Raw genomic sequence first — 12,846 nt, 5'->3', positions numbered from 1 at the left:
TGTCTCTTGCTGACAACCGCTCCCAAACATAATGATAGTGAACTTCAATATGCTTGGTACGCGCATGAAACACCGGGTTATGCGCAATGGCCAAAGCACTCTAGCTGTCAGTGTAGACAATAGTGGAGGATGTCTGGCAAATACCAAGATCTGTAAGTAACTGTCGAAGCCAAACACACTCTACTGTAGCGGTGAAAGCTGCCCTGTACTTAGCCTCATAGCTAGATGTGGCAACTGTTGGTTGCTTCTTGCTGAGCCAAGAGATACATGAATTGCCAAGCAAAAAACAATTGCCAGTATGTGACACTATGGTGTCGGAACATCCTGCCCAGTCAACTATCCGTGTAAGCATGCATGGTAAGTGAACCTTGATCACCATAGAAGAGGGCTAAATCCTGAGTGCCTCTGAGATATCTGAAGACTCTCTTCACTGCCTGCCAATGCTGTGAACTGGGCATGTGCATGAATCTGCTGAGCTTAGATACTGCATACTGCAAGTCAGGTCTGGTGTGACATAAATAAATAAGGCATCCAACAGCCTGCTGATAAAGAGTGATATCACATGGTGGGCTCCCATCATGAGCTGAGAATTTGAAGCCAGGGTCCACTGAAAACGATCAAGGAGCTGTCCAATATACTTGGACTGAAACATCATGATACCCCCCTCAACATGAGCAAACTGAATGCCCAAATAATAATGGAGCCGTCCCATGTGTGACATGTCAAAAATCAGCTGCAAATCAGCCTTGAAAGCTGCAATTTGCTGAGTATCTGGACCTGTGACGAGCATATCATCCACATATAAAATCAGCACTAAAAAATCAGATCCACTCCCACGGACATAAAGAGTGGGTTCTGTGGGACTAATCTGAAAACCAAGGGATAGTAAGTGTGCATGAATTTTGGCATACCATGCCATGGGTGGTTGCTTCAAACCATAAAGGGCTTTTCTAAGCCGGCATACCTTATTTTCAGAATTAACAACCTCAAAGCCAGGAGGTTGTGTGACATAGACTTCTTCCTGCAGATCCCCATGAAGAAAAACGGTCTTGATGTCAAGTTGGTGCACTTGCCAATGATGATGGGCTGCAATGGCAATGACACATCTAATGGTAGTAATCCTGGATGCGGGAGCAAATGTCTCCTCAAAGTCAATGCCTTGTTGTTGGGCATACCCTTTTGCAACAAGACGGGCTTTGTATCGATCTATGCTGCCATCAGATTTCCTTTTTAATTTGTAGACCCACCGCGTTCCAATGGCATGCTTGCCGGGAGGGAGATCTACTAATTCCCATGTGTCATTTTTGGCAATAGATTGTAACTCAGCTTTCATTGCATCCATCCACTCTTTGCTGTCAAAAGCATCTTTATGGCACAAAGGCTCTTCATTGCAAGCTGTAGCAAGGAGTGCAAACTCAAGAAAGTAACCATGCTGTCTGTTCCCTGATCTTGTCCGGGCAGCAAAAGGCTGATATTGTTTGCTGTCCCTCAATGTATCAAGAAGCCATCTGGGAACTTGCCTTTGCTGTCTATTGACAGCTCTTTCTTCAATGACTGCATCATGAGTAGTGGGATCATTTTGTGCCGGAAGAGAAACCTGCAAATCAGCATGAGGTTGTGGCTGATTATTGCGTAGTGGAGGGCCTGCAGGAGGCTCATGTTGCTGGTCAAATCCTCTTCTAATGATGGCAGAGGTAACCAAGACTCAAAGGCATCAAACATGTCAACATCTGGCTTTGCTTTGCAGTCCACAAGAGGAGAAGCTGAATGTTCAGCAAAGATCACATCTCTACTGACAATAATCTTCCCAGTATTTAGTTGATATAACCGATACCCTTTGCTCTCCTGGCTGTAACCAATAAATATGCATTTGATTGCCTTGTCATCAAGCTTATGTCTCAGCTGAGATGGTACATGAACATATGCAAGGGACCCAAAAACTCTCATGTGTGAAAGTGAAGGCTTCCTGCCTTTCCATGCTTCATAAGGTGTAATAGTCTTCAATGCCCGTGTAGGTGATCTATTCAGCACATAGTTGGCACACATTACTGCATCAAGCCAAAATTTATTGGGCAAAGACTTGGCCTTAAGCATGCATCTGGCCATCTCCATTGTGGACCTGTTTTTCCTTTCAGAAACAGGATTCTGCTGAGGAGTGTAAGGAGTAGTGCATGAGTGAATAATGCCCTGTGAAGACAGAAATGCATCAAACTCCTTTGACATATACTCTCCCCCCCTATTTGTGTTGAGGGCGACAAGCTTGCATCCTGATTCATTCTCAACCATATTCAGCCATCTCTGAAAGCATAAGAAAACTTCAGATTTGGCCTTTAAAGGATATACCCAGCAATATCTTGTGAAATCATCAATGAGAGTCATGAAATACTTATACCCCCCAATGGCATTTGTCCTCATTGGGCCACAGACATCACTGTGTACTAGCTGCAATTTCCTTTGTGAGAGTTTTGGACAATTCTTTTGAAAAGGAAATCGATGCATCTTACCCAAAAGACAACCCTCACACACATGTTTGGAAACTGTGTGAGTCTGAGGTACATCATTTGCCATCTGCTGTGAATGTAGCTTTGCAAGAGCTCTATAATTGAGATGGCCCATTCTCTCATGCCAAAGATGACTTTCAGCAAGCTGTGAATCTGAAATAGCCAATGCTTCAATAGAAAGTGCAGCTGAATGATGATCAAGGTGATAAAGCCCTTTTTGCAAAGTGCTAGTGAGAACTTTGGCATTATCATCACGAAGATCATAAACTAGACATCTGTAGTCATCAAAAATTACTCTGAAACCTGAAGTAGCAATTGCTGAAATTGAAATCAAGTTGACTTCAATGCCAGGCACAAAAAGAACATTTGTTAGAGTGACAGGATGGATTGAAATGGATGTGAGCTGCACATCTCCAACTCCTTTTACAGCATAAGAATCATTATTAGCACACGTAACAGTCCCCCCTCTCAGGGGCATCAGCTAAAGAATGAAACAACTGTCTGCAAGAAGTGACATGCTTGGAAGCACTACTATCAAAGTACCAGGACTGAGCATTATTAGCAGTAAAGAATGCATCAGCTTTGGATGGATCAAATGAGCAATGGACAGCCCATGTCCAATCATCTTGAAGAGCATGTGCATGTGAAGCATCTTCTAGCTCATGGGATTCAATAGCATGAGAGGCATTATCTGTCAATCCTACTTTCTTTTTCTCTGAAGCAATGCGCTTCCTGCATTCTGAAATGTCATGTCCAGGCTTGTGACAATAGTTGCATCTTTTCTTCTTTGCCTTGTCTGCTGTATTTTTAGATGCATGGGAGGAATTGCAGCTGCTATGCACAGATTTTGGCTTGCCCATAGGCTTGGAAGCCTTGCCTCTTCCTGTCTGTTGTGAAGCAAATGCATGATCAGGAATAATGGCTTGTTTGTTAGCTCTACTTTGCTCTTCCTGCAAAAGCAAAGTAACTAGCTGATCAAAAGAATAGTGGTCTGGATTACCCATGGCCACTAATCGAAGGGTTGTAGCAAACCCGTGATATGTATTTGGCAGTCCATTCAATGTGATACTGACAAGCTGTGAATTTGGCACCACCTCATCAATGTTGGCAAGCTGTTCCATGAGGTCCTTGACCTTTGTCAGGTATGCATCCATAGAGTCACCTTCATTCATACTGACTTCCTGTAATTGCCTTCTCAAATATGCAACACGAGCTTCATTGCGAATCTGATAGAGAGAAGCCAATTTATCGCAAGCATCCTTTGCTGTCCTGCAAGACCGGATGTGTGGAATAATGATTCTCTTGCATGATAAGGCAACACATGAATGTGCATTTGCATCTCTTGCATCCCATCTTGACTGTTCTTGAGTTGGAAGAGTAGCAGCAGGAGTGCTAGAGGAAGAGGCATCAGGATGAGTACCCCCTGCAGAAGGACCAGCAGTAGAGGCAACCACTGTAGCATTGGCTGGCCTCAGATCAGCCCCAGAAACAATATTCCACAAATGCTTTGCAACAAGAATATGTTTCATGAGATAAGACCACATCGGATAGTTGGTGCCATCCAACTTATCATCTTCACGAAGAACTCCAAATAAATCTTGATTGTTCCCAGCCATAGCAAATGTGATACCCTGAAAAAGACCTGAAAACCCAAAGGCCTCAAGGCTATCACTGCAAAAAGCTGGCTGTCCAAAAATGACAGCAAATATCTGCAAATTTCTGACTCAAATCAAAGGGCAAATGCAGATCTGACCCAAATGTCACTGTGACAGGCAATGTTCACTGCAAAAACAGCAAATTTGGCAAGAGCCCCAAATTTAATGAGGGCAAATAGGCCTAAAAGAGGGCAAATGTAGAAAAGCCCCAAATTTTACTGAAATTTTGGCAAATGTGACCCAATGTATGATAATCTGACTCAATGTCCTACAAAAGTGACTCAATGTCCTGCAAAATGACTCAATGTCTTGCAAAATGTGACTCAATGTCGTGCAACTTGACCCAATGTACTGCAATCAAAAAGAGATTGCACACCAAATCCCAAAACATAGCCTCAAGGCTTGCAACTGCAGAAATAGGACTTGCTGTCCACAAATTGACTGCAAAAGTGCACCTGTCTCAGAGTATAGACCTCAAGATGTAGGCTTTCCAAACTGTACTGAAATCCCGCGATCTGTACTGACAGAATGTATGGCTCTACGGTAGTTGTACAGATCAGGTAAAATTGTACGGAGGCTGTACGGATCAGGTGTGCTGAATCCAACGTACGGCTGTACGGTACGAATAGTACGGCTGTACTGATGCATGTACGAGGCTGGTACGCTTGTACGGAGAGTGTACGGATGCAGGTACGAGGCTTGTTTGCAGGTACAGTGCCCTGTACGGAGACGTATGTAGTGCAGTACAGAGCAGGACAAATGTACGGGCGACGTAGGTACGGAGTTGTACGGCGATTGTACGCAACGCAGGTACGTACGACGACTGTATGCAACGCAGGTATGACCGTATTGGATCCGATGCAAGATCCGTACGAACGTCCTTACAGTTGTATGGACTGTACGAAAAGGGTGCGCAGGAAGACAAAACTCTGCTCTGATACCACTGTAGGATCGATAGGCAAGGAGAGAGTGCAGGTTCAAAGAGTCGATAGAGTCTGTCATGTCAAAATTTAGATAATGAAAAAATTTAAGTACAAGGTACTTGTACCTAGACCTAGGACTAGGTGTCCTAGGTGTCACATAGGACCAGGTGTCCTAGGTGTCACATAGGACTAAGTGTCCTATGTGGCCTAAAAGGCCCTAACACTACAAGTGCCTACACTTATGCCTACAAGGCACATACCATGGCCTATAGGGCATCACTAGAACCACCAGAAGATGGCCTACAGTAGGATCGTTTTTTGATGTAATGTCCCAAATAAACTGAGGTTTGGGGAGGTGGCATTGCCTTTTGACCTATACATACAAACATGAGCAGAGTCATTGACTACCTAGATAAGAGGTGCATTCTCTCTCAAGTCTCTAGCGTAGCCCTTTCCTTTCTCTCCGTGTTGTATACTTCTGCTATATGATGATGTGTTGTATGACATGTTACAAGACATAGCACTCCCTCGAGAAGGGGTAGAATTCGTGAAGCGGTGGGAGGCACAGGGAGGGTGATGGTACTGATCGAGCTTCCATGTTCTTTTGAACATATCATAGATTTGCACTACTGTCCTTGAGTCCTCTCTGTGGATGTACTCATGGGTGACATCAAGTACCCTGGCATCGAGATGCCGCAATGATAGCACCCCAGAGGCAATGCGTGCTCACACGGCCTGTGTTTAGTCTCCTACTGACGTGATATAAGTGAAATTATGGGTCTCCATCTTAATGTCTCCAAATCATATCTTCTTCTAATGACCAGGCCCATGATCTAAGGTAGGCCTCATGAGTCTAGACCTAAGCAAGGTGATCTCAAGTATGAAGAGTTAAATTATGGGTCTCCATCTTGACGTCTCCAAATCATATCTTCTTGTATAAAGAGAAACTATAGGGTAGAAGCTTAAGGGAGAGTGGAGTAGAGTGGCTGAGTGGAGATGGAGCAGAGAGCTTAGAGCAGGACGGAGTGGCATGGAAGAGTAATTGAAGAGGCTAGGGGAAGTGAAGAATGTAGGGCGAGAGCAAGAGACTGAGTGGAGATGGAGCAGAGAGCTTAGAGCAGGACGGAGTGGCATGGAAGAGTAATTGAAGAGGCTAGGGGAAGTGAAGAATGTAGGGCGAGAGCAAGAGACTTAGGCGAAGTACCAAAAATGGCTCATCAGGACTGTTTTACAGCCTGCAGGCTGCCATGCCTGGCACTAGATCTGAGAATGATGGGGAACAGCATTCAAAAAACGTCCCAAGAAAGGTTGTTACCTGACATTCGGGGATCTACTGTGCCAAACGTGGCATTACAGGAACATTTCGAATGTTCCTTGTGTCCTGTTACTTTGAATGGCATTACCACGTTCCAAGAAGGGGGAACGTCACTCCCTGGTAACTATGGCTTGAAATTCACGATTCGTTTTCGGAGAGCCTTGCTGTAGTTTTTATTGGGGTGAGATGGCTTGGCGGGGAGATAGTGTCACCTTGCTTTTGATGTTGTAGAGTTTTTCGTTGGGAGCATCATTGTCCCTTGTTGCAAAACATTTTGTATGCCATATAATCATGTGGCAAGCTGTAATGACCAGGCTTCCAGCAGTAATTGCATTTCCCTTCTTTTTCCTCTTTTGCAACATCCTTGCCTGAAGACTGGGCTGAATCCCCCTTGGGCTTGCTGCCACTATGGTGTGAGGCCTTTCCCTTGCCTCGCTGGCCAGCAACAAAAGCCTGATCTCCCACACGTAATACAGATCTATTTGCCTGGATAATTCATTGAAAGAAATGGCTTTGAGATTGCCTCTTATCATGAGCGCGATGTTTGTGGCAACATTCTGAGACGTATCAGGAAGGGCATTGAAGATAGTGGAAACCAATGCACTATCCTCTTAGAGCTCATCCACACTAGCCATCTGCCTTTTGGGAAGAAATTCAAGCTACTCACTTTGCATGATGGAAGAGATTTATGAGGTGAGCATCTCAAAGATCTTGAGCAGGTGATAGGTGAAGTTCTGGAACATTTCTTGTGACACTATTTGGGAATAAGCCTGAGATTTTCGTTGGGAATGTTCCTGGATTCATCTAGGTATATATATATTTTGAACCATACACAGTCGTACCGGTTGCCTCTGCCAGATGCAGTCTTGAGCATGGGATGTCTAGCCCTTCACCTAGATCCAAAAAAGCATTCATGTAGACTTTATAAGCCTTACATGTTATCTCTTGGGTTTGTTTATAGAGTAACACACTTTTTGATTTTACAGGGGGAAAACACAACCGCTCCCTTTTATGGTATTCCAGAGGATGCAAAGACACTGCTACAGACTCCAACCCGGGTCTTGGAACTTCAGAATGTGGTAATCAACTGTTCTTTTCAAAGTGTGAAGCTTTCTTTCACACAACGATTCAACCTTTAATATGATTTGTTTCTCTGCAATCTTTTTTGATTGTTCAGATTTCTGAGGAGGAAATTCTGATGATGTCAGAACCAGAGTTACAGGAAATAGCTGAAGACATCCGTTCGGAATGTGAAAGGTACTTAATTCACGAACTTCATTGTTTTGAAGATTTACATGCCCGCCCCCCCCCCCCCCCCCCCCCTCTTTCTCTCTCTCTCTCACACATTGCACACTCATGCACGCACACACGCACAAGCATGCATACATGCATAGACATGCAGGTACTCGTGATCCCTCATTTTGCTGCCATGCTCCAGCATATGCATGATGTGCATGCATAATGTTGCACATGTACTGCGCAAGCATGTATGCATGTGCACGTGCGCGCGCACGTGCACGTGCACACATTATTTTTTTGGGTGAAATCCATGTATGTTTATATTACAAGCAGCAGTCCCCAAAGAGGGGACATGCAATTACAATGTCGGCGGAAGATTTCATTATAAGACAAGTAAACAGAGTAATCTATCTGACAAACGGAAACACACACACTCTCTTTTTATATGTGGTGAAATCCATGTTTTTTATATTACAAGAGGCTGTCCCAAAAGTGGAGATCAGCAAATGCAAGATCAGAAAATGTCATTGTAAGACAAGTAGACAGTGTAATCTATCTGACGAGCAGACATGCAATCATAAAAGGATTGCCTAAGTGACATCCGGAAATCGTAGAACACGAACACACTTTTTTTAAAGTGAAAAAGAACACGAACACACACACACACACAAACACACGCGCGCACACATTTTTTTGGGGGGTGAAATCCATCAGACTTTATTTTACATTGAACAGTGTCCAAACCAGGGGCTGATAATTCTCTCTCTCTCTCTCTCTCACACACACACACACACACACACATACAGTGACTGCATATGTGTATGCCCATCGGCCTACACACACATAGGAAGGCAGGCATGCATGTGCAACCTCTACAGCTTGATGGTAGAGAAAACTGATGTATCTTGTTTGAATCCTATGATGGCAATAGGTTTGGTACAGTGAAATCAATGCATATTGTAAAACCCCAAGATGGAACAATGAAAGAATTTCTTGAAGGTGCGCTAACTGACCAGGGGGAATTTGGCACGGACAACCAAGCAAATGTTGAAAGTCAGTTCCTTCTGCTTACAGCTGATGCAAATGGAGGGAACAGTGGTTCAGGCATTCAGGGGTCTAATGAAGGGAATACCCAGTACATCGTCCCTCAGGTGGACACTGCACCGAGCTTCAATGAAGCTGTGTTGCTTTTGCCTCTCAATGGGTCAGGAGCTGCACATAATTTTGATGACCATTTGATTGGTTATGAGAAAATGGATACATCGGAAACTGTGCCTGGAACAGAAGACCAGTACATAACAAATAACAAAGTGATAAAAGGAAAAAATGATGTTGAAGAGGAGCTAAGAATCAGCACAACCCAACAAGAGATGCAGGCAGAGGAAACCACGGTAGATCGTGCATATGTACACAACGTCCCTGCAGGTTCTGGAGTGGAAGTTGTAGTGCTTGATGTGAAAACGAAGCACCTACATGACTCCAAGTTAGGGAGGGTTTATGTCGAATTCTCAAGAGAGGAATTCACTTGTCAAGCAGCCCATGGATTGCATGGGAGAGTTTACGGGGACAGAAAGGTTGTTGCATGCTATTTTTCTTTGAAATTGTACCAAAAGAAGTTTCGAAAGGGTTTGGAACCACAAACATTTGAAGAAAAGCAGGCTCTTGCATTGGCTGCTCAAGAGCGCTTGGACTCCTACATTAAGGATTAATGGATACTAAGAACACATTCAGTGACAAATGTGCAATTTGTGCTGCATACGATACCTTGGTTCCAGAGTTGTCACACAGATTTTCTAACAGCTTTTCAATTTTCTGTCGTAAGTTGTCAATGAAAAGCTGCTATGTAGAGTATCTTGAGAAGTGGTGTAGAGATCTTTGGCTGAGTTCAGCCCGATGTTATTTAACAAAGCTCTACACTAATTCTACTGGTTTGCAAGATGGGACTCGTTTTGCTCATTTTTTTACGTGAACAGCCTTAGAAAGCCACCGTCTTGTCTTCGGTAGATGTCCTGAGGGCAGATCTTTTGTTGGTTTGTTGGCTGCCTTGGTACTTCTGCCTAGAGCCGGCATGTGGGTGCTGTGGCATTAAACTGCGAGTATGCTGATTGAGCAATGTTGGCCATTTACGGCTGCTTGATGCATCTTTGCTTGATTGTTTGATGAAGGTACCACTCAGAGATTTCAAACAATAAAAGCAAACGTCCTTCCAAAACGGTTTCATTATCTTTAAAAATGATGTCAGCTCTCTTAAAAATGTGTCCATAGAGTGAAGTGCATATAACCATGACCAAAGGATTTTGATGGGAGGCTTGTTCTGATCGAAATCCTCATTGACCGTATACTAGGTAGGCTTTGCTGTCTTAGATGAGGACAAGGCTAGCAACATGTTATTTATAGTGAGGGGTTCATTGTCGAATGGGATTCCTGGAAAGCTTTTCGAGATGTAATGCAACTCCCCTCGGTGGACAAAACTCTTCAAAGCAGTCAACGGACAGTAAGCAGCCACCAGTCAATAGTAGGACTCCTCAAATGTTCAAGGTGTTTGCTTTGGCAGTCCTTCCCATTAGTAGAAAATGATAAAATATATCTTCTTCAAGTGACATCTTCAATTCATCCAAGAAAGGCCTTGATTCTACTAGAAACAAGGGAGTCTTTTCATGAACTCTCCTCACCATGCTTAGTATGCAAGCATGAAACTGCAATAAGGAATCTGTCATATCCATATTAGAGTAGAAGATCACATAGATGACTTTTGTGGTCTCACCCTAGCGTAAGGATACTCTATACAAATGCTGAGATCATGCACAACAATGCATAGCACTATGTCCAAACCTTGTGTCTTGATAAAACGCTCTACATGACCCACACCTACAGAAACAAATAAATGATGACATAGTAAAATTATTATGGTTTGACAAATATTTGTGTGGTGGTTTTTTGAGAGAAAATCCATAGCCAATACTACCTAGCATAGAGATGGTTAGAAGCAACCATTTTGAATTTGAATGGCATGTTGAAGCAATACCAATCCTATTTCGTACATGATCCACTTTTTGGTAGAGGTTTCGTGTGAGCATCCCTCAAAGTCTCTCATCGGTAGAATCAAAAAGACTGTGTTTGTTGTCCATGCAACATGCTTTGCTATTGACATCTTGAGGTTTTTAGTTCTAACATTAGCAACACCCCTATCAGTATAGTTATCTACCTAGCAAGTGAAGGAAGGTGGATCATGGACATGGCAATAAATGTAGATATCCAAGCGTAAAACTACCATCTCGTATGAAAAATATAGCTATGTAAAAAACTTGGCTCTTTACAAATATGAAAATACCCAAACCTTTTTATTTATTACCATGATAAGGTGATCTATACGTGTTCAAAAAGCCACCTCTATATTTTAGTGTTATATCCTCAAAGTACTCAACCAGTGTTGTACTTTTCAATCTTGTCAATGAGCTGTTGGCTTAAGTGGAACAAATGCTTGAAAAAGCTTTCCTTTGTAACCTCCTTACATTGCAATGAAGAAAAGCCTTCTAAAAGGTCCATCAAAGTTGCAAGACAACATGGCCCAAATGCTCTAAAGAACGAACTTAACATACACCTTGTAACCTTTACTAATCATTCAAAATTGTGCTCAAATGGGAAGGTGCATCTAAGAAAATGGCCACGATTTCCTTTTGCTCTTGTTACTAGCTATGGAAATTGCCATAGCAAAGAGTTTTTCAATAGTCACACCACTATCCTTTTCTTGAGAGTTTGTTCCATTCCAAGTATATTGCTATATGTTAGCTTGCTTGTAGTTATAGATTGTACGAAAGATTGTCATAACCAAAGTACATTCTAATAAAAAATAATCAAAGTATACATATTTATAATTAATCGAAGTACTTTTAGAGAAAAAGAAAGAAAAATAAAATAAAAGAAAAAATAAGAAAAGAATAAAAGTTTTAATTGAAGTACCTTTAGAGAAACAGAAAGAAAAATAAAAGCAAAGAAAAAATAAGCAAAGGATAGATCTTTATGATTAATCATACCGTGCCCATCATTGCAGCCAAAATTTTTGCTTTTCAAGGCAGAATGGCACCAGTGCCATTCCTCCTTTGCAAATACAAAATGACGGCTTTGTAAGGAGAGAATGTCACCAGTGCCATTCTCCTACCATTCTCCCCCTTTCAAGTATAGAGTGACACTATTGCCATTCCTCAGATGCTCGTGTGAGGTTGGCATTGGTGCTATTCTCCCTATTCTATGAGGTCGCTAAACATTTCACGCTTGCCATTCTCACTGCAATGGGCAAAATGGCACTAGTGCCATTCTCCCCATTACATGTGGACAATGGCATTAGTGCCATTCCCCACAACTTGATAGGAGATTTTGGGAGATGGCAATAGTGACATTAACCTTGCAAAGAGGAAAATTGCACTAGTGCCAGTCTTTTGCGGTTCTGGGAAAGGGGACTAGTGCCATTCTCTCCTTTTGCAAGGGAAAAATGGCAATGGAGATTGGTAGTACTACCACTCTTTGTGATGGGGAGATTGGGACTAGTGCCAGTGTCCACTTGCAATGGGGAGATTGGAATTGGTGCCATTCAACCGCCTATGGGGTTGTGGAGACCGGTCTCCCCTTGCAATGGAGAGTATAGCATTAGTGTCAATCTTGTATGGGAAAACCTAAATATTATTAGCTTTGCAAGGGGAGAATGGCACTAGTGCCATTTCTCCTTTGCAAATCTAAAATTCATGGCTTTGCAAGGCAATAATGGTCCTTAGGCCATTCCCTGAAGGCTCATAGGATGTTGTGGAGAATGGCGTTAAAGCTATTCTCCCCTTGCAATGGGAGAGAATGGTACTAGTGCCATTATCCTATTGCAAGGCCAAAATATTGAATTTGCAAGGGAGAATGGGGCTAGTGCCAATCCTCCTTTGCAAATCTGGAGTCGTGGCTTTGCAAGGGGATGACACTAGTGCCATTCTTCCCCTTGCAAGTGTAGAATGGCTGCTAGTGCCATTCCTTAGGACCTCCTATGAAGTTGTAGGGAGTGGCACTCTATGAGGTCAGCAGAATGCCACTAGTGCTATTCTCCTTATTACAAAGGCTAGAATGGCACTAGTTCAATCTCCCCCTTGCAAGTGGGGAATGGAACTAGTGCCTTTCTCCCCGTTGAAAGTGGAGAATGGCATTAATCCCATTCCCCACAACCTCTTAGGAGGTGG

General features: G+C 42.9%; 1 protein-coding gene across 3 annotated transcripts in view; it reads left to right on the top strand.

Moving 5' to 3' along the window:
• LOC147889405 (RNA-binding (RRM/RBD/RNP motifs) family protein) overlaps positions 1-9,549 on the top strand; it is a 72,689-nt gene extending 63,140 nt beyond the window's left edge. For all 3 annotated transcript variants that reach the window (XM_087391500.1, XM_087391499.1, XM_087391498.1), the window contains exons 9-11: positions 7,381-7,473; positions 7,572-7,651; positions 8,565-9,549. In XM_087391500.1, the coding sequence (XP_087247626.1) occupies positions 7,381-7,473; positions 7,572-7,651; positions 8,565-9,342 (951 nt within the window). In that variant the 3' untranslated portion in view covers positions 9,343-9,549. The remainder of the gene's footprint in view (positions 1-7,380; positions 7,474-7,571; positions 7,652-8,564) is intronic.
• The last annotated feature ends 3,297 nt before the right edge of the window (positions 9,550-12,846 follow it).

The sequence above is a fragment of the Dipteris shenzhenensis genome, chromosome 20 (genome assembly GCF_047967505.1).
Source record: "Dipteris shenzhenensis isolate YYH24624 ecotype China chromosome 20, Dip_SZ_1.0, whole genome shotgun sequence".
NCBI lineage: Eukaryota > Viridiplantae > Streptophyta > Polypodiopsida > Gleicheniales > Dipteridaceae > Dipteris > Dipteris shenzhenensis.
The sequence above is the reverse complement of the archived record's forward strand: the minus strand, read 5'-3'. Positions and strand labels throughout refer to the sequence as shown.